Source organism: Ascaphus truei, chromosome 18 (assembly GCF_040206685.1).
Source record: "Ascaphus truei isolate aAscTru1 chromosome 18, aAscTru1.hap1, whole genome shotgun sequence".
NCBI lineage: Eukaryota > Metazoa > Chordata > Amphibia > Anura > Ascaphidae > Ascaphus > Ascaphus truei.
Window position 1 is genome coordinate 35,572,359 of NC_134500.1, and position 22,015 is coordinate 35,594,373.

General features: G+C 54.5%; 1 protein-coding gene across 1 annotated transcript in view; it reads left to right on the forward strand.

Moving 5' to 3' along the window:
* Nucleotides 1-19,783, forward strand: part of HERC1 (HECT and RLD domain containing E3 ubiquitin protein ligase family member 1) — a 248,039-nt gene extending 228,256 nt beyond the window's left edge. The window contains 11 exon segments of the mRNA XM_075576093.1: nt 1,318-1,420; nt 5,475-5,644; nt 6,854-6,992; nt 8,569-8,738; nt 13,744-13,913; nt 14,350-14,515; nt 14,982-15,058; nt 15,813-16,065; nt 16,483-16,635; nt 18,232-18,537; nt 19,131-19,783. Coding sequence (XP_075432208.1) covers nt 1,318-1,420; nt 5,475-5,644; nt 6,854-6,992; nt 8,569-8,738; nt 13,744-13,913; nt 14,350-14,515; nt 14,982-15,058; nt 15,813-16,065; nt 16,483-16,635; nt 18,232-18,537; nt 19,131-19,316 — 1,893 coding nt within the window. The 3' untranslated portion in view covers nt 19,317-19,783.
* The last annotated feature ends 2,232 nt before the right edge of the window (nt 19,784-22,015 follow it).

Genomic DNA, 22,015 nt, shown 5'->3' on the forward strand with positions numbered 1-22,015 from the left:
TCTGTCTTCCACACGATGCTATCTGGCAGCCAGCGTCTGAGGCACCTCACAGGTCTGTGTCGCAAGCCGCACTGTAGCGTCCTTTCTGTGCTGGGTTGTGTCCTCGTAGCAAGAGATAGTCTCTGTGGTAAGGCGAAAGAACGTCTCTGTAGCCTGTCACACACGCCCGTGTGGTTGTGGGCTCACTGTGAGAGTCCAGCCGGCTAACAGCTGTGATGTCCCGCCTCGTGGCTCGCGCGCCTCAATGACGTCACTCGTCGGGCAGGAGGCAGAGCAGAGTGTACCAGGGCGGAAGAGAACGCCGCCGCCTTGCAGGGAAAAGTCACTATGCGCACTAAGCACTTAGAAACGCAACCGCATACAGTACAAATACTCTGATTAAAAAGGTATGATGGGCAATAATCAATCCAACGCGTTTCGAAGCTGTAACGCTTCTTCTTCAGGGATCTGACTCTCACAGTGAGCCCACAACCACACGGGCGTGTGTGACAGGCTACAGAGACGTTCTTTCGCCTTACCACAGAGACTATCTCTTGCTACGAGGACACAACCCAGCACAGAAAGGACGCTACAGTGCGGCTTGCGACACAGACCTGTGAGGTGCCTCAGACGCTGGCTGCCAGATAGCATCGTGTGGAAGACAGATGATGTCGCAATAACAGCAGGAAAGGATCCGTCGGGATACTTCTCTGGAACCATCACTGCTGCTGACGAGTGTGCGGTAACCTCGTGTATTACACGTGAATGCTTATGTTTTACATATATGATGTACGCAGAATACTTACCTCCTTATCACTGAATTTACAATATTGATATACTTCACCATTTGCGTTTTGTGCTTTTTTTTGTCTTTTTTCTCTGTGAAGAACACTCTTGTCTATTAAGACAGCGGTGCGCAAACTGGGGGGGTTTCGGCAGTTACAGGGGCCCCGCACTCTTCCCCACGGCATTTAAATTAAACGTCGGATGAGGCCTCTGTAACTCCCTTACCTGCTCTCTGCCGGGTCTTCATGGCAGACGCGCGTCAAATGACGCAGCGGGGTCACGTGACATCCTTGGAGAGGGGGCGCGAACGCTTCGGCTGCCGGGGAGTGGGGGACCGGGGGAGTGCGCAGCTGAAGATGTTTGCGCACCCCTGTAATAAGATAACACAACACGCGCCCAGAATATGGTCTCTAGCAATAGTGCAGGGTCTAGGGACCAGATCGACAACTCCCAGAATCCTTTGCTGCTGAGTGATTCTAGTCTGAGATAATGGCTGTCTGTGGGGGGGGGGGGGCGCATTGCTCTGCTGCCTCACTATGCTTCTCTCCCCAGAAAGTGGACGTGCTGTGTGGAATCGGCATTAAGAAGGTGGCCTGCGGGACACAGTTCTCCGTGGCACTAACTAAAGATGGACACGTGTACACGTTCGGCCAAGGTAACGCTTCATACTGTACTTACAGTTACTTGGTATGAGCTTCAGAAGCTCAGGGTCGTGGATTTCGATTTCAGTTCTGCCCCTAACCCGGCCATAATGACTCACGCAGCCTCATTAGACTTATCTCTCTCCCCCATCCCTCCTCTCTCTCCCCCCCATCCCTCCTTCTCTCTCTCCCCCATCCCTCCTTCTCTCTCTCCCCTATCCCTCCTTCTCTCTCTCCCCTATCCCTCCTTCTCTCTCTCCCCTATCCCTCCTTCTCTCTCTCCCCTATCCCTCCTTCTCTCTCTCCCCATCCCTCCTTCTCTCTCCCCCATCCCTCCTCTCTCTCCCCCATCCCTCCTTCTCTCTCTCCCCTATCCCTCCTTCTCTCTCTCCCCATCCCTCCTTCTCTGTCCCCCATCCCTCCTCTCTCTCCCCCATCCCTCCTTCTCTCTCTCCCCCATCCCTCCTTCTCTCTCTCCCCCATCCCTCCTTCTCTCTCTCCCCCATCCCTCCTTCTCTCTCTCTCTCATCCCTCCTTCTCTCTCTCCTCCATCCCTCCTTCTCTCTCTCCCCCATCCCTCCTTCTCTCTCTCCCCCATCCCTCCTTCTCTCTCACCCCCATCCCTCCTTCTCTCTCTCCCCATCCCTCCTTCTCTCTCCCCATCCCCCCTTCTCTCTCTCCCCATCCCTCCTTCTCTCTCTCCCCATCCCTCCTTCACTCTCTCCCCCATCCCTCCTTCTCTCTCTCCCAATCCCTCCTCTCTCTGCCCCATCCCTCCTTCTCTCTTTGCCCCATCCCTCCTTCTCTCTCTCCCCATCCCTCCTCTCTTTCCCCATCCCTCCTTCTCTCTCTCCCCCATCCCTCCTTCTCTCTCTCCACCATCCCTCCTTCTCTCTCTCTACACCATCCCTCCTTCTCTCTCCCCCCATCCCTCCTTCTCTCTCCCCCACCCCTCCTTCTCTCTCTCCCCATCCCTCCTTCTCTCTCCCCCCCATCCATCCTCTCTCTCTCCCCCATCCCTCCTCCTCTCTCCCCCATCCCTCCTTCTCTCTCTCCCCATCCCTCCTTCTCTCTCTCCACCATCCCTCCTTCTCTCTCTCTACACCATCCCTCCTTCTCTCTCCCCCCATCCCTCCTTCTCTCTCCCCCACCCCTCCTTCTCTCTCTCCCCATCCCTCCTTCTCTCTCTCCCCCCCATCCATCCTCTCTCTCTCTCCCATCCCTCCTCTCTCTCCCCCATCCCTCCTTCTCTCTCTCCCCATCCCTCCTTCTCTCTCTCCGCCATCCCTCCTTCTCTCTCTCTCCACCATCCCTCCTTCTCTCTCTCTCCACCATCCCTCCTTCTCTCTTCCCCCATCCCTCCTTCCCTCTCCCCCACCCTCCTTCTCTCTCTCCCCATCCCTCCTTCTCTCTATCCCCCCCATCCATCCTCTCTCTCTCCCCCATCCCTCCTTCTCTCTCCCCCATCCCTCCTTCTCTCTCTCCCCATCCCTCATTCTCTCTCTCCCCCATTCCTCCTCTCTCTCCCCCATCCCTCCTTCTCTCTCTCCCCATCCCTCCTTCACTCTCTCCCCCATCCCTCCTTCTCTCTCTCCCAATCCCTCCTCTCTCTGCCCCATCCCTCCTTCTCTCTCTGCCCCATCCCTCCTTCTCTCTCTCCCCATCCCTCCTCTCTTTCCCCATCCCTCCTTCTCTCTCTCCCCATCCCTCCTTCTCTCTCTCCACCATCCCTCCTTCTCTCTCTCTACACCATCCCTCCTTCTCTCTCCCCCCATCCCTCCTTCTCTCTCCCCCACCCCTCCTTCTCTCTCTCCCCATCCCTCCTTCTCTCTCTCCCCCCCATCCATCCTCTCTCTCTCCCCCATCCCTCCTCTCTCCCCCATCCCTCCTTCTCTCTCTCCCCATCCCTCCTTCTCTCTCTCCACCATCCCTCCTTCTCTCTCTCTACACCATCCCTCCTTCTCTCTCCCCCCATCCCTCCTTCTCTCTCCCCCACCCCTCCTTCTCTCTCTCCCCATCCCTCCTTCTCTCTCCCCCCCATCCATCCTCTCTCTCTCCCCCATCCCTCCTCCTCTCTCCCCCATCCCTCCTTCTCTCTCTCCCCATCCCTCCTTCTCTCTCTCCACCATCCCTCCTTCTCTCTCTCCACCATCCCTCCTTCTCTCTCCCCCCATCCCTCCTTCTCTCTCCCCCATCCCTCCTTCTCTCTCCCCATCCCTCCTTCTCTCTCCCCATCCCTCCTTCTCTCTCTCCCCCATCCCTCCTCTCTCTCCTCCATCCCTCCTTTTCTTCTCCCCCATCCACCCTCTCCCCATCCCTCCTTCTCTCCCCCATCCCTCCTTCTCTCTCTCCACCATCCCTCCTTCTCTCTCCACCATCCCTCCTTTCTCCCCGATCCCTCCTCTCTCTCTCCCCCCATCCCTCCTTCTCTCTCCCCCCCCCATCCCTCCTTCTCTCTCCCCCCCCCATCCCTCCTTCTCTCTCCCAATCCCTCCTCTCTCTCCCCCATCCCTCCTCTCTCCCCCATCCCTCCTCTCTCTCCCCATCCCTCCTTCTCTCTCTCCACCATCCCTCCTTCTCTCTCTCCACCATCCCTCCTTCTCTCTCTCTCCACCATCCCTCCTTCTCTCTCCCCCCATCCCTCCTTCCCTCTCCCCCACCCCTCCTTCTCTCTCTCCCCATCCCTCCTTCTCTCTCTCCCCCCCATCCATCCTCTCTCTCTCCCCCATCCCTCCTTCTCTCTCCCCCATCCCTCCTTCTCTCTCCCCCATCCCTCCTTCTCTCTCTCCCCATCCCTCCTTCTCTCTCTCCCCCATTCCTCCTCTCTCTCCCCCATCCCTCCTCTCTCTCCCCCATCCCTCCTTCTCTCTCTCCCCATCCCTCCTTCACTCTCTCCCCATCCCTCCTTCTCTCTCTCCCAATCCCTCCTCTCTCTGCCCCATCCCTCCTTCTCTCTCTCCCCCATCCCTCCTCTCTCTCCCCATCCCTCCTTCTCTCTCTCCCCCATCCCTCCTTCTCTCTCTCCACCATCCCTCCTTCTCTCTCTCTCCACCATCCCTCCTTCTCTCTCCCCCCATCCCTCCTTCTCTCTCCCCCACCCCTCCTTCTCTCTCCCCCCATCCCTCCTTCTCTCTCCCCCACCCCTCCTTCTCTCTCTCCCCATCCCTCCTTCTCTCTCTCCCCCATCCCTCCTTCTCTCTCTCCCCCATCCCTCCTTCTCTCTCCCCCATCCCTCCTTCTCTCTCTCCCCATCCCTCCTTCTCTCTCTCCACCATCCCTCCTTCTCTCTCTCCACCATCCCTCCTTCTCTCTCCCCCATCCCTCCTTCTCTCTCCCCCATCCCTCCTCTCTCCCCATCCCTCCTTCTCTCTCTCCCCCCCCCATCCCTCCTTCTCTCTCTCCTCCATCCCTCCTTCTCTCTCTCCCCCATCCATCCTCTCCCCATCCCTCCTTCTCTCCCCCATCCCTCCTCTCTCTCCACCATCCCTCCTTCTCTCTCCACCATCCCTCCTTTCTCCCCCGATCCCTCCTCTCTCTCTCCCCCCATCCCTCCTTCTCTCTCCCCCCCCCATCCCTCCTTCTCTCTCTCCCCATCCCTCCTTCTCTCTCTCCCCATCCCTCCTTCTCTCTCTCCCCCTCTCTCCTTCTCTCTCTCTCCCCATCCCTCCTTCTCTCTCTCTCTCCCCCATCCCTCCTCTCTCTCCCCCATCCCTCCTCTCTCTCCCCCATCCCTCCTTCTCTCTCTCCACCACCCCTCCTTCTCTCTCTCCCCCATCCCTCCTTCTCTCTCTCCCCCATCCCTCCTTCTCTCTCTCCCCATCCCTCCTCTCTCTCCACCATCCCTCCTTCTCCTTCTCTATCTCCCCCATCCCTCCTTCTCTCTCTCCACCACCCCTCCTTCTCTCTCTCTCTCCACCACCCCTCCTTCTCTCTCTCCACCATCCGTCCTTCTCTCTCTCCACCACCCCTCCTTGTCTCTCTCTCCCCCATCCCTCCTTCTCTCTCTCCCCCATCCCTCCTTCTCCATCTCTCTCTCCCTTGTCTCCTCTTCCCCTCCCCTCTCCCCAGACCGGCTAATCGGTTTGCCGGAAGGCCGAGCTCGGAATCACAATCGGCCGCAGCTTGTACCCGGTCTCCTCGGGGTCTTCATGGAGGACATTGCGGTGGGCGCCGAGCACACCTTGGCCCTGTCATCGACCGGAGAAGTGTACTCTTGGGGCAGCAATTCGGAGGGACAGGTGAGTGTCCTGAGCCCTGACCGGTGTCACCCTCCGGTGGGAGAGGGGGGACATGGGCTTCAGTTAGGGGACCCCCCTCCCCCCACCATGGGGTGACACTGACAGAAGGGACCCCCCTCCCACCACCATGGGGTGACACTGACAGAAGGGACCCCCCTCCCACCATAGGGTGACACGGACAGAAGGGACCCCCCTCCCACCACCACGGGGTGACACTGACAGAAGGGACCCCCCTCTCCCACCACAGGGTGACACGGACAGAAGGGACCCCTCTCCCACCACAGGGTTACACGGACAGAAGGGACCCCCCTCCCACCACAGGGTGACACTAACAGAAGGAACCCCCCTCCCACCACAGGGTGACATGGACAGAAGGGACCCCCCTCCCACCACAGGGTGACACTAACAGAAGGAACCCCCCTCCCACCACAGGGTGACATGGACAGAAAGGACCCCCCTCCCACCACAGGGTGACATGGACAGAAGGGACCCCCCTCCCACCACAGGGTGACACGGACAGAAGGGACCCCCCTCCCACCACAGGGTGACACTAACAGAAGGAACCCCCCTCCCACCACAGGGTGACACGGACAGAAGGTACCCCCCTCCCACCACAGGGTGACATGGACAGAAGGGACCCCCCTCCCACCACAGGGTGACATGGACAGAAGGGACCCCCCTCCCACCACAGGGTGACACTAACAGAAGGAACCCCCCTCCCACCACAGGGTGACACGGACAGAAGGTACCCCCCTCCCACCACAGGGTGACATGGACAGAAGGTACCCCCCTCCCACCACAGGGTGACACGGACAGAAGGGACCCCCCTCCCACCACAGGGTGACACTAACAGAAGGAACCCCCCTCCCACCACAGGGTGACATGGACAGAAGGGACCCCCCTCCCACCACAGGGTGACATGGACAGAAGGGACCCCCCTCCCACCACAGGGTGACACGGACAGAAGGGACCCCCCTCCCACCACAGGGTGACACGGACAGAAGGGACCTACAGTTACACAGGGACTCACAGACGCGGCGACGCGCACAGACGCGGCGACACGCACAGACGCGGCGACACGCACAGACGCGGCGACACATACAGATGCGGCGACATGCACAGACGCGGTGACGTGGGGAGGGACTCTTGCGTCCTGTCTCACCCGTGACTCAGGGATGTTACCCGGTTACTGAATGTCGCCCCTTGCAGCTCGGCCTGGGCCACACTAACCACGTGCGGGAGCCCACGCTGACCACAGCTCTGCAAGGGAGGAACATCCGGCAGATCTCAGCCGGACGATGCCACAGTGCAGCGTGGACTGCACCTCCGGTACCACCCAGAGCACCAGGTAATGCAGCATCCACGCGTGGGCCAGCAGGTCCAGCCACGCCACACGTCAGTAATATCTGTGTGTGTGTGTGTGTATATATATGTGTGTGTGTGTGTGTGTGTGTATATATGTGTGTGTGTGTGTGTATAGCACTACCTGACTTCCCCCTAACTACACTGTGTGTGTACACATTCGTGTATGTGTGTGTGTGTATAGCACTGCCTGACTCCCTCCTAACTACATTGTGTGTGTGTGTGTGTATATACACCCGTGCCTGACTCCTAACTACACTGCGTGTGTGTGTGTGTGTGTGTGTGTGTGTGTGTGTATATATACCCGTGGGTGCCAGTGTCTGACCCGCTTATCTATGTAGGGGTGGCAGTGTCTGACCCGCTTATCTCTGTAGGGGTGGCAGTGTCTGACCCGCTTATCTCTGTAGGGGTGGCAGTGTCTGACCCGCTTATCTCTGTAGGGGTGGCAGTGTCTGACCCGCTTATCTCTGTAGGGGTGGCAGTGTCTGACCCGCTTATCTCTGTAGGGGTGGCAGTGTCTGACCCGCTTATCTCTGTAGGTGTGGCAGTGTCTGACCCGCTTATCTCTGTAGGGGTGGCAGTGTCTGACCCGCTTATCTCTGTAGGGGTGGCAGTGTCTGACCCGCTTATCTCTGTAGGGGTGGCAGTGTCTGACCCGCTTATCTCTGTAGGGGTGGCAGTGTCTGACCCGCTTATCTCTGTAGGGGTGGCAGTGTCTGACCCGCTTATCTCTGTAGGGGTGGCAGTGTCTGACCCGCTTATCTCTGTAGGGGTGGCAGTGTCTGACCCGCTTATCTCTGTAGGGGTGGCAGTGTCTGACCCGCTTATCTCTGTAGGGGTGGCAGTGTCTGACCCGCTTATCTCTGTAGGGGTGGCAGTGTCTGACCCGCTTATCTCTGTAGGGGTGGCAGTGTCTGACCCGCTTATCTCTGTAGGGGTGGCAGTGTCTGACCCGCTTATCTCTGTAGGGGTGGCAGTGTCTGACCCGCTTATCTCTGTAGGGGTGGCAGTGTCTGACCCGCTTATCTCTGTAGGGGTGGCAGTGTCTGACCCGCTTATCTCTGTAGGGTTGGCAGTGTCTGACCCGCTTATCTCTGTAGGGGTGGCAGTGTCTGACCCGCTTGTCTCTGTAGGGGTGGCAGTGTCTGACCCGCTTATCTCTGTAGGGCTGGCAGTGTCTGACCCGCTTATCTCTGTAGGGCTGGCAGTGTCTGACCCGCTTATCTCTGTAGGGGTGGCAGTGTCTGACCCGCTTATCTCTGTAGGGGTGGCAGTGTCTGACCCGCTTATCTCTGTAGGGGTGGCAGTGTCTGGCCCGCTTATCTCTGTAGGGGTGGCAGTGTCTGACCCGCTTGTCTCTGTAGGGGTGGCAGTGTCTGACCCGCTTATCTCTGTAGGGGTGGCAGTGTCTGACCCGCTTATCTCTGTAGGGGTGGCAGTGTCTGACCCGCTTGTCTCTGTAGGGGTGGCAGTGTCTGACCCGCTTATCTCTGTAGGGGTGGCAGTGTCTGACCCGCTTATCTCTGTAGGGGTGGCAGTGTCTGACCCGCTTATCTCTGTAGGGGTGGCAGTCCCGTTACAGTTGGGCCTCCCTGACGTGATCCCGCCTCAGTACAGCTCGCTGAAGGAAGTTGGCGCACGGACAGTCCGAACCCGGCTGCGACTTCTCTACCACTTCTCCGACCTCATGTACTCGTCCTGGAGACTGCTGAACCTCAGCCCTAATAACCAGGTACTCCCAACTCTACTGTAGGGCCGAGTGCACTGCCTGCCCATCCGAGGGGAACCTGGGACCCATATACATGAGTGCTGGGTCTGTGACCCATCCAGCGGAATCCATATCGGTAACGCTCCTCGGTCACCGTGTCATGCCCATCGTCTAGGGCTTAGCCGCGACCTCTACACTTAAATGTCCACTACGTGACCCCCACCTGCAGCCCCAAAAACAGTTTGGGGGGTTAGTAAGCGTGTGTTCCCCCACGCGCTCAGGACACTATATACTGCCTGGGGTCAGTCACACAGTTTGGGGGATTATTAAGCGTGTGTTCCCCCACGCGCTCAGGACACTATATACTGCCTGGGATCGGTCACACAGTTTGGGGGATTATTAAGCGTGTGTTCCCCCCCACGCGCTCAGGACACTATATACTGCCTGGGATCAGTCACACAGTTTGGGGGATTATTAAGCGTGTGTTCCCCCACGAGCTCAGGACACTATATACTGCCTGGGATCAGTCACACAGTTTGGGGGATTATTAAGCGTGTGTTCCCCCCATGAACTCAGGACACTATATACTGCCTGGGGTCAGTCACACAGTTTGTAGAATTATTAAGCGTGTGTTCCCCGACGTACTCAGGACACTATATACTGCCTGGGATCGGGCACACAGTTTGGGGGGTTATTAAGCGTGTGTTCCCCCACGAGCTCAGGACACTATATACTGCCTGGGATCGGGCACACAGTTTGGGGGGTTATTAAGCGTGTGTTCCCCCACGAGCTCAGGACACTATATACTGCCTGGGATCGGTTACACAGTTTGGGGGATTATTAAGCGTGTTTCCCCCCACGCGCTCAGGACACTATATACTGGCTGGGATCGGTCACACAGTTTGGGGGGTTATTAAGCGTGTATTCCCCCACGAGCTCAGGACACTGTATACTGCCTGGGGTCGGTCACACAGTTTGGGGGATTATTAAGCGTGTTTCCCCCCACGCGCTCAGGACACTGTATACTGCCTGGGATCGGGCACACAGTTTGGGGGATTATTAAGCGTGTGTTCCCCCCACGTGCTCAGGACACTATATACTGCCTGGGATCAGTCACACAGTTTGGGGGGTTAGTAAGCGTGTGTTCCCGCCACGCGCTCAGGACACTATATACTGCCTGGGATCGGTCACACAGTTTGGGGGGTTATTAAGCGTGTGTTCCCCCCACGCGCTCAGGACACTATATACTGCCTGGGATCGGTCACACAGTTTGGGGGATTATTAAGTGTGCGTCCCCCCCACGCACTCAGGACACTATATACTGCCTGGGATCGGCCACACAGTTTGGGGGATTATTAAGCGTGTGTTCCCCCACGAGCTCAGGACACTATATACTGCCTGGGATCGGTCACACAGTTTGGGGGATTATTAAGCGTGTGTTCCCCCACGAGCTCAGGACACTATATACTGCCTGGGATCGGTCACACAGTTTGGGGGGTTAGTAAGCGTGTGTTCCCCCCATGAGCTCAGGACACTATATACTGCCTGGGATCGGTCACACAGTTTGGGGGGTTAGTAAGCGTGTGTTCCCCCCACGTGCTCAGGACATTATATACTGCCTGGGATCGGTCACACAGTTTGGGGGATTATTAAGCGTGTGTTCCCCCACGAGCTCAGGACACTATATACTGCCTGGGATCGGTCACACAGTTTGGGGGGTTATTAAGCGTGTGTTCCCCCCACGCGCTCAGGACACTATATACTGCCTGGGATCGGTCACACAGTTTGGGGGATTATTAAGCGTGTGTTCCCCCCACGCACTCAGGACACTATATACTGCCTGGGATCGGCCACACAGTTTGGGGGATTATTAAGCGTGTGTTCCCCCACGAGCTCAGGACACTATATACTGCCTGGGATCGGTCACACAGTTTGGGGGATTATTAAGCGTGTGTTCCCCCACGAGCTCAGGACACTATATACTGCCTGGGATCGGTCACACAGTTTGGGGGATTATTAAGCGTGTGTTCCCCCACGAGCTCAGGACACTATATACTGCCTGGGATCGGTCACACAGTTTGGGGGGTTAGTAAGCGTGTGTTCCCCCACGAGCTCAGGACACTATATACTGCCTGGGATCGGTCACACAGTTTGGGGGATTATTAAGCGTGTGTTCCCCCACGAGCTCAGGACACTATATACTGCCTGGGATCGGTCACACAGTTTGGGGGGTTAGTAAGCGTGTGTTCCCCCCATGAGCTCAGGACACTATATACTGCCTGGGATCGGTCACACCGTTTGGGGGGTTAGTAAGCGTGTGTTCCCCCCCACGCGCTCAGGACACTATATACTGCCTGGGGTCAGTCACACAGTTTGGGGAATTATTAAGTGTGTGTTCCCCCACGAGCTCAGGACACTATATACTGCCTGTGGTCAGTCACACAGTTTGGGGGATTATTAAGCGTGTGTTCCCCCACGAGCTCAGGACACTATATACTGCCTGGGATCAGTCACACAGTTTGGGGGGTTAGTAAGCGTGTGTTCCCGCCACGCGCTCAGGACACTATATACTGCCTGGGATTGGTCACACAGTTTGGGGGGTTATTAAGCGTGTGTTCCCCCCACGCGCTCAGGACACTATATACTGCCTGGGATCGGCCACACAGTTTGGGGGATTATTAAGCGTGTGTTCCCCCACGAGCTCAGGACACTATATACTGCCTGGGATCGGTCACACAGTTTGGGGGATTATTAAGCGTGTGTTCCCCCACGAGCTCAGGACACTATATACTGCCTGGGATCGGTCACACAGTTTGGGGGATTATTAAGCGTGTGTTCCCCCACGAGCTCAGGACACTATATACTGCCTGGGATCGGTCACACAGTTTGGGGGGTTAGTAAGCGTGTGTTCCCCCCATGAGCTCAGGACACTATATACTGCCTGGGATCGGTCACACCGTTTGGGGGGTTAGTAAGCGTGTGTTCCCCCCCACGCGCTCAGGACACTATATACTGCCTGGGGTCAGTCACAGTTTGGGGAATTATTAAGTGTGTGTTCCCCCACGAGCTCAGGACACTATATACTGCCTGTGGTCAGTCACACAGTTTGGGGGATTATTAAGCGTGTGTTCCCCCACGAGCTCAGGACACTATATACTGCCTGGGATCAGTCACACAGTTTGGGGGGTTAGTAAGCGTGTGTTCCCGCCACGCACTCAGGACACTATATACTGCCTGGGATCGGTCACACAGTTTGGGGGATTATTAATTGTGCGTCCCCCCCACGCACTCAGGACACTATATACTGCCTGGGATCGGTCACACAGTTTGGGGGATTATTAAGCGTGTGTTCCCCCACGAGCTCAGGACACTATATACTGCCTGGGATCGGGCACACAGTTTGGGGGATTATTAAGCGTGTGTTCCCCCCACGTGCTCAGGACACTATATACTGCCTGGGATCGGTCACACAGTTTGGGGGATTATTAAGCGTGTGTTCCCCCACGAGCTCAGGACACTATATACTGCCTGGGATTGGTCACACAGTTTGGGGGATTATTAAGCGTGTGTTCCCCCCACGTGCTCAGGACACTATATACTGCCTGGGATTGGTCACACAGTTTGGGGGATTATTAAGCGTGTGTTCCCCCATGAGCTCAGGACACTATATACTGCCTGGGATCGGTCACACAGTTTGGGGGATTATTAAGCGTGTGTTCCCCCCACGTGCTCAGGACACTATATACTGCCTGGGATTGGTCACACAGTTTGGGGGGTTATTAAGCGTGTGTTCCCCTATGAGCTCAGGACACTATATACTGCCTGGGATCGGTCACACAGTTTGGGGGATTATTAAGCGTGTGTTCCCCCCACGCGCTCAGGACACTATATACTGCCTGGGATCGGTCACACAGTTTGGGGGATTATTAAGCGTGTGTTCCCCTATGAGCTCAGGACACTATATACTGCCTGGGATCGGTCACACAGTTTGGGGGATTATTAAGCGTGTGTTCCCCCCACGCGCTCAGGACACTATATACTGCCTGGGATCGGTCACACAGTTTGGGGGATTATTAAGTGTGCGTCCCCCCCACGCACTCAGGACACTATATACTGCATGGGATTGGTCACACAGTTTGGGGGATTATTAAGCGTGTGTTCCCCCCACGCGCTCAGGACACTATATACTGCCTGGGATCGGTCACACAGTTTGGGGGATTATTAAGTGTGCGTCCCCCCCACGCACTCAGGACACTATATACTGCATGGGATTGGTCACACAGTTTGGGGGATTATTAAGTGTGCGTCCCCCCCACGCACTCAGGACACTATATACTGCATGGGATCGGTCACACAGTTTGGGGGATTATTAAGTGTGCGTCCCCCCCACGCACTCAGGACACTATATACTGCATGGGATTGGTCACACAGTTTGGGGGATTATTAAGCGTGTGTTCCCCCCACGCGCTCAGGACACTATATACTGCCTGGGATCAGTCACACAGTTTGGGGGGTTATTAAGCGTGTTTCCCCCACGAGCTCAGGACACTATATACTGCCTGGGATCGGTCACACAGTTTGGGGGATTATTAAGTGTGTGTTCCCCCATGAGCTCAGGACACTATATACTGCCTGGGATCGGTCACACAGCTTTCTTAGTGATTTAGTCTGATAAATCGGCAATAAGATTTATTTATTAGGGATTCTGGGTGTAATATTTTCTAGCAGGGGAAGCACAGGGTAAAATAAAGTTGGGAAACTCTGGTCTAGTGTCAGAGGTCACCCAGCGCCGCACCTTTGGCTGCACTCAGGCGGCATCCTTGTGCTAAACGCTAAAGGTTTACCCTGCTGCAGTACCCAGAGCGTGAAAGCAGGCCTGGGGCACATCAATGGCAGCAACACTCCAAACTATGCATCCTCCTTTCTGCCTCGTGTGCTCGGGAGATAAAGGAGCCAGAACTGAAACGTGTATAATGCATTATTCTGACGAATGACATATTATTAATATTCTGAACATTCATTCTTCCAGAGCAGTACATCTCATTACAACGCTGGCACGTGGGGCATCGTGCAGGGGCAGCTCCGGCCGTTACTGGCGCCCAGAGTATACACCCTCCCGATGGTCCGATCCATCGGGAAAACCATGGTGCAGGGCAAGAACTACGGACCCCAAATCACCGTGAAGAGGATCTCAACCAGGTTGGCAAAACATCACTCATCTGCCTGCGGTGTCTAATGCCAAGTTATAGGGACAGCAAAAGTGTACTAATGGCAGTGATGGGGTTAAGGGATCAGTCTCTCCTAGGAGCAAAGTGTACTAATGGCAGTGACAGGGTTAAGGGGTCTGGATTCCTCTTGCTGTTCCCTTTTTACCTGGAGTCACTGTGTGTTCAACAAGAGTTTGCACAGGCAATGCCCCCCATGTCTCTCCCTCCCTTATTGTTATTGACTCTCTGATAAGGGCAGGGTGGGATACAGGTGACGATTGATTGACCCCCCACTGCACCAGGAAAGGGGTAGTCCCACTTGGCAGATAAACACAACAGCGTCAGTATGTTGGTGATTAACATGGGGGGGGGGGGTCCACCGTCAGGCCCGTGGTCCCGACTCTGTCCGCTATCCTTCTCTCTCCCAGGGGCAGGAAGTGCAAACCCATCTTTGTGCAGATCGCCCGGCAGGTGGTGAAGCTGAACGCGTCGGACCTGCGCCTGCCGTCCCGCGCATGGAAAGTGAAGCTGGTGGGCGAGGGGGCGGACGATGCGGGTGGGGTGTTTGACGATACAATCACGGAAATGTGCCAGGTGAGACGTTCTGCGCCGGGATCGGCGCTAGCTTCTTCGTGTCCGGGAGGTCTCCCCTTTATTCTGTAAGGTCTCCAATCAGCAGCCCCAACGCTGGCTGCAGGGTCCTATACAAATGGGAGATGTGGTCACTTTAAGGGGTCAGTCCCTCCTAGGGGCAAAGTGTACTAATGGCAGTGACAGGGTTAAGGGGTCAGTCCCTCCTAGGGGCAAAGTGTACTAATGGCAGTGACAGGGTTAAGGGATCAGTCCCTAGGGGCAAAGTGTACTAATGGCAGTGACAGGGTTAAGGGATCAGTCCCTAGGGGCCAAGTGTACTAATGGCAGTGACAGGGTTAAGGGGTCAGTCTCTCCTAGGGCCACAGTGTACTAATGGCAGTGACAGGGTTAATAGGTCACATGTGTAATAAGGAGATGGTGGGGTATGGGTGGAGAAACAAGTCTCTGAATCCCCTTTATTCACCAGGAGCTGGAGACTGGAGTGGTCGATCTTCTTATTCCTTCACCAAATGCAGCCTCTGAAGTGGGATACAATAGGGATAGGTATGTCTGTTTCGCCCTTTCACCACTTTGAGGCCAGATACAACTGGAAAGAAGTAAACCAGGAAGACCCCGTGCTGTCACTGTGATGTCACTTATAGTACAGGAAGTGCGGACATCACTTCCCCTCAATACCCGACTAGCACCCTCTCTATCCACCTTTAAGACCCAACTTAAGACACACTTGCTTAAAGAAGCATATGAATAGCACTGTGGATATTCTGAACACCTGATACATAAAGCTTGGCCCCCTGCAGACGCACTTACCAGTACTCCCTCCTACTGTCTCTGTACATTCTCCCTACTTACCAATTAGACTGTAAGCTCCTCGGGGCAGGGACTCCTCTTCCTTAATGTTACGTTTTTGTCTAAAGCACTTATTCCCATGATCTGTTATTTATATTATCTGTTATTTATTTGATTACCACGTGTATTACTACTGTGAAGCGCTATGTACATTAATGGCGCTATATAAATAAAGACAGACAATACATTGGTATGATGTCACAGAACTGTCAGCTCCTGCTGTCACCAAACGCTCCCTGTCACCGGCAGAGCCAGAAATGACCTCACAGGAGGAGACCGCCGGACAGCAGAGAGACGCAGGACACTGGACATGGCGTCACACACAGGGACCCGCGACGGCCGTCACTTGTTTTCTTAGATAAAGGAACAAGAGGAGGACGTACGGTTTAAGGGGAAGCCAGTTGTGCCTGTGATGCACTGATGAGGCCACTCGTGTCTCTTCCCCCCCCAGGTTCCTCTTCAACCCCTCGGCTGGGGGGGACGAGCATATCATGCAGTTCAAGTTTCTGGGCATCCTGATGGGAGTTGCCATCCGCACCAAGAAGCCCCTGGACCTGCACCTGGCGCCCCTGGTGTGGAAGCAGCTGTGCTGTATCCCGCTCAGCCTGGAGGACCTGGAGGAGGTGGATCTGCTCTACGTGCAGACGCTCAATAGCATTCTTCACATTGAAGACAGCGACATCACCGAGGAAAACTTCTACGAGGTACTGTCCAGTGTGAGCTCAACGTCAGACCGGGACGGGTTTAATGGGGTTAAGGGTCAGTCCTACGTAGGAGCAAAGTGACCTAATTACCGGGACGGGTTAAAGGGTCAGTCCTACATAGGACCAAAGTGAACTAATGACAGTGACATGTTTAATGGGTTAAAGGGTCAGTCCTACGTAGGACCAAAGTGACCTAATGACCGTGACGTGTTTAATGGGTTAAAGGGTCAGTTCTGTGAGGTATTAGGGCTGTGCAGTGCGGGGTATACAGATATATTGGAGGGCTCGGTAATAATATATTTGGTAAAAGTAATAATAATAAGTTACAAATATAAATCATTTTGACACCTGAAACGTTGATGGTTTTTGTGTTTTCGCTGCTCCCACGTTATCGTTTCCGTGTCCTGTGCCCGTCAGATGATTCCTCTCGATTCCTTCGTGGGTCAGAGCGCTGACGGAAAGATGGTGCCCATTATCCCTGGGGGCAACAGCATCCCGCTGACCTTCTCCAACCGGAAGGAGTACGTGGAGAGGGCGATAGATTACAGGCTGCACGAGATGGATCGGCAGGTGAGGCGGGAGGGTGAGGAGCTGATGGGAGTGTGAGGAGCTGGTTGGGAGGGAAAGCAGACAGGAGGGTGAGAAGCTGAGGTGAGGAGCAGACAGGAGGGTGAGGAGCCAGCTGGGGGGGGGGGGGGAGGAAGCAGATTGGAGCGTGAAGAGTTGGTTAGGGGGGAAGCAGACGGGAGGGTGTGGAGCCGGTTGGGGAGAGGAGCAAGCGGAAGGTGTGAGCAGCCAGCTGGGGGGAGGGGGAAGCAGATTGGAGCGTGAGAAGCCGGCTCGGAGGAGGAGGCGGGAGGGTGAGAAGGCAACTGGGGGAGCAGAGGAGAGGACGAGGAGGTGGCTGGGGGAGAAGCGGATGGGAGGGTGAGGAGGCGGCTGGGGGGGAAAGCAGACAGGAGGTGAGGAGGCGGCCGGGAGGAGCATGAGTAGCCGGCTGCAGGAGGGAAAGCAGACGGGAGGGTGAGGACCCTGCTGGGGGGAGAAGCAAGCGGCTGGGGGGAAGCAGATGGGAGGGCGAGGAGGCGGCTGGGGGGGGAAGCAGATGGGAGGGCGAGGAGGCGGCTGGGGGGGAAGCAGATGGGAGGGTGTGGAGGCGACTGGGGGGGGAAGCAGATGGCAGGGTGTGGAGGCGCCTGGGGGGGGAAGCAGATGGGAGGGCGAGGAGGCAGCTGGGGGGAAGCAGATGGGAGGGTGTGGAGGCAGCCGGGGGGAGCATGAGTAGCCGGCTGCAGGAGGGAAAGCAGACGGGAGGGTGAGGAGCCTGCTGGGGGGAGAAGCAAGTGGTAGGGTGAGGAGGCGGCTGGGGGGGAAGCAAATGGGAGGGCGAGGAGGCGGCTGGGTGGGAGAAGCAGATGGGAGGGCGAGGAGGTGGCCGGGGGGAGCATGAGTAGCCGGCTGCAGGAGGGGAAGCAGACGGGAGGGTGAGGAGGCGGCCGGGGGGATCATGAGTAGCCGGCTGCAGGAGGGGAAGCAGACGGGAGGGTGAGGAGGCGGCCGGGGGGAGCATGAGTAGCCGGCTGCAGGAGGGGAAGCAGACGGGAGGGTGAGGAGGCGATTGGGGGAAGAAGCAGATGGGAGGGTGAGGTACCAATCAACCTGTGGTCAACACAACAGCGCTTAGTCGAATCACCATTGTATATCCACACGCACACACACACGTGTTATATGCAATTATATTTATATAATGTTTTAAAGGAGTTCTCCCTCTGAGGCCCCCTCCCCCTTTCATTATACATGTGGGAAGCAGGGGACTCTGGAGCTGAACCACATTTATTTCAGCTCCGGGACCCCTGGCTCTTGAGATGCTCACCGGAGAATGTGCCAGTTGTTTTAAATGCCCTCGTCATCCGGTCCAATAAGAAACCGCAACGGATGACATTGCGGCTTCCTATTGGCCTGCGTAATGCGGAAGTTTTAAACGCCATTTTGTTTCCCCAGGAGGGGACTGTACCGGCGGCACCTTCCCCAGCATGTATCTCTGGAACCTGGAGCTGAAATAATCGCAGTTCCGCTCCAGGGACCCCCTCCTTCCCACCCAGGAAACAAAATAATAGACCGACACACTCACTCCTGTATGTAAACATCTGGTCTTCCTGACTCCAGGTGGCTGCAGTGCGGGAGGGCATGTCCTGGATTGTGCCGGTACCGCTGCTCTCCCTGCTCACTGCCAAGCAGCTGGAGCAGATGGTGTGCGGGATGCCGGAGATCTCGGTGGATGTTCTGAAGAAGGTGGTCCGGTACCGGGAGGTGGACGAGCAGCACCAGCTGGTCCAGTGGTTCTGGCAGACGCTGGACGAGTTTTCCAACGAGGAGAGGGTCCTGTTTATGAGGTTCGTCTCGGGCAGGTCCCGGCTGCCGGCCAACACCGCGGACATCTCCCAGCGCTTCCAGATCATGAAGGTTGATAGGGTAAGGGGTGTCCTTCATACTCCCTGGGTGACTATCACGGTGACACACACCGAGAGATTAGTGTCCCGGTATGGACATCTAGCGACAGGGCAAGACACGTGTGACCTATTGGGACAGATGCAGTGGTATATATATGTGTGTTCGGTCCCTGTCACTATAGAGTGACAAAGAGACACGTGGCAGATAAGACATGTCCAGTGACAGAGATGGTAGACATCTAGGACCTGTCAGATATAAGATATCTTTGGCCCAGCTTGCATGTCCTGTCCCTATAACAGTATGGTAGCACAGTAATGTAGATACCTATTGAGTATGACACTGTATGGTTGGGACCATACAGTATGTGCTTTTGTGTGTCCCTGTCACCATATAGTGACAGAATCAATGAGATTCATCTTCTATTCCTGTCCCCGTCACTGTATATCGACCTACAGCAGTGACACAGATGTCACTGACCCTTTGATTCTGTTAAGTGGTAACGCCCAAAGAATGTAAGCCCTGCAGGACACCAACGAGACTAACAAGCAACGATGTCCTGACAACGATGTCCCAACACTGCCCCCTCCTCACCCTCTCTGTTCTTCTCCCCACAGCCTTACGACAGTTTGCCTACCTCACAGACTTGCTTCTTCCAATTGCGGCTGCCCCCGTACTCTGGGCAGCCAGTGATGGCAGAACGGCTGCGTTACGCAATCAACAACTGCAGATCCATAGACATGGACAATTACATGCTGTCCCGAAACGTCGACAACGCTGAGGGCTCCGACACCGACTACTAACGCCTCATCCCCCAAAATCCACCCACCTGCCTTCTCTCAACCCCCCTCCCCCTCCTCCCCGTGGAGGAGGGTCATGAGAATCCCAAGCGTTATACACCGCACAGAAAATTGGCGTCTTCATTTTATCAACTCGAAACGTCGTGTTTTTTATTTGCTTTTCCTCCTCTCACCCCCCCCCCCCCCCCCCCAGTGATTGTAAAATAAAACGAAAGATACCGTCTATAAATCGTTCTCCTTCACTTCCGCTGAGCACCATCAGGTTGCACGGAGAGCGACTTTAGTTGACGGGTAGGGAGGCGTCAGGAAGTTTTTCCGTCCCTCCCAGCGTACTTGAATACTTGTACATGGTGCACTTATTGTTCACCGAAATTGAACTGTTTTACATGAATATTCCTATTTATTTTGAGTTAGAAATTGCCTGTGCAGGATTACTTATGCAGAAAATGAATAAAATGACTTGGAGTTTGTGTATGTATTTCCTTTCACATTGTGTGTGTGTGTGTGTACGCGTGCGTGCGCGTGCGTACGCGTGCGTGTACACGAGGTCTCTGCAATGATCTTCCAAGTACAGCCTCTATTCTCCACGTTGCTCCAACACATAATCTCATCCAGTCTCCAGTCGAGTACCATTTTTGTCCACCGACGGTCATTTCTTCTTGCGATATGTCCAGGCCGCTGCCATTTTTATTTCTTTCCCCGTGTGATGATGTCACAGACGTTTGTTTGGTTTCAAATCTATTCATTGTTTCAACTGTCTCTTTTGGGTAATAGGCAAGGAAATGGAAGCAGGCACACGGTCTTTCTGAAGGTGCAATTTACTGTGCCACCAAAGGGTCCAACGTTTCGGCAAAAATTGCCTTTATCCCTGGACACAGTGCACCGGCAGATAAGTACCCCCCTCCAGCACCTATTAGCGGTGTGCATGTACTTCAATATATGACTTTTGGGTAATCCCCAGCATGCATCTCTCCATACTTCCTTGCGTTGTCTGAAGCTTCTGAATTATCTTCCCATTTAGGGTCCAAGTTTCACATTCATACGTGAGCACGGGCAGGATACACTTTCATCTTGAGGCGCAGTGGAAAGTTCCCTTGAAATATTGTCTTGTTTCTTCCAAATGCCTCCGTCCCATCTTCATTCTCCTATTGATTTCATTCAAAAGATTCCCATCCATTGATACTTGCCGGCCAAGGTAGACATAGTCTTCCACTTCTTCTGCTTCTATTATATAGTTACATAGTAGATGAGGCTGAAAAAAGACATCGTCCATCAAGTTCAACCTATGCTAAATTTAGACAACAGATATGTTATCCTATATCTATACTTCCTTATTGATCCAGAGGAAGACAAACAAAAAAGCCCAGTGACATATCATCCAATGATATCTCATAAGGGGAAAAATAAATTCCTTCCTGACTCCAAGAATTGGAAATCGGATTAATCCCTGGATCAACATCCTTCCCATGTATACTTATTTGGTATAGAAAGAGGTGATCTGGCACACACTCAGTGAAGCACTAAAATGTCACCTGCCGGTGCCCACAGACAAGGAGGGTCGTCCTACCAGGTCCCCAAATGGTATCAGGGTAAAGAGAGTAGTCCAGGCACACGGTTTTATCACAAAGTAGAAAATTTAATCCAGCATATGCTGGATTAAATTTTCTACTTTGTGATAAGACCGTGTGCCTGGACTACTCTCTTTACTTATTTGGTATATCCCTGTATACCTTTCCTTTCTAAAAAGATGTCCAACCTTTTTTTTGAACAAATCTTTTGTATCTGCCATCACAGTCTCCATGGGTAATGAATTCCACATTGTAACTGCCCTTACTGTAAAGAACCCTTTCCTTTGTTGCTGGTGAAATCTCCTTTTCTCCAACCTTAAGGGATGCTCCCGAGTCCTTTGTACTGCCCGTGGGATGAATAGTTCTTTTGAAAGCTCCTTGTACTGTCCCTGAATATATTTGTATATAGTTATCATATCCCCTCTTAGACGCCTCTTTTTTCCCAAACATTTTTATTAGGCCTTGTTGGGTTTACAGACATAACAATACAGTTACAACCTAATACAAAAAGAAGGCTAGAAAAAGGGGGGGGAGGGGAAGGAAAAAACCACCCCACCTCCGTTTGCCAGAGCTCCTCCATCCAGATTCAGGATTATCTTTTAATAAGTATATCGGAGTTGGTTGGGTTTTGACCGTAATTTGTGGGTCAGCCAGGGCTCCCAGATTTTATAGAAGCTTTCTGTCGATCGCTTAAGAAAGGCAGTTAGCCTCTCCATAAGCATAACTTCGTTTATTCCTTTTTTTATATTCTATTTGGTGGGGGTGTACCACCTTCTTCCAGGAAGACGCTACTGCGCATTTCGCCGCTGTGAAAATGGAGATTAATTTCCATACTGGGCAGTCGATTTCCTCCATAGGCCTGCCCAGTAGGTAGGTCAGTGGATCAATGGGTATTGTGAGGTCTGTGACCTCTTTTATTAGATCTTGTACTGTGATCCAATATTTCTGAATTTCTGGACATGTCCACCAGATATGGGCCATGTCCCCTCTTTGTCCACAGCCCCTCCAACATAGGTCAGAGACCAAAGGGTAGATTTGTTTTAGTCTCACTGGGGTAAGATACCAGTGATACAGAATCTTGTAGATGTTTTCCTTCGTTGTGGTACATATGGAAGTTCCTGATGCCGAACCCCA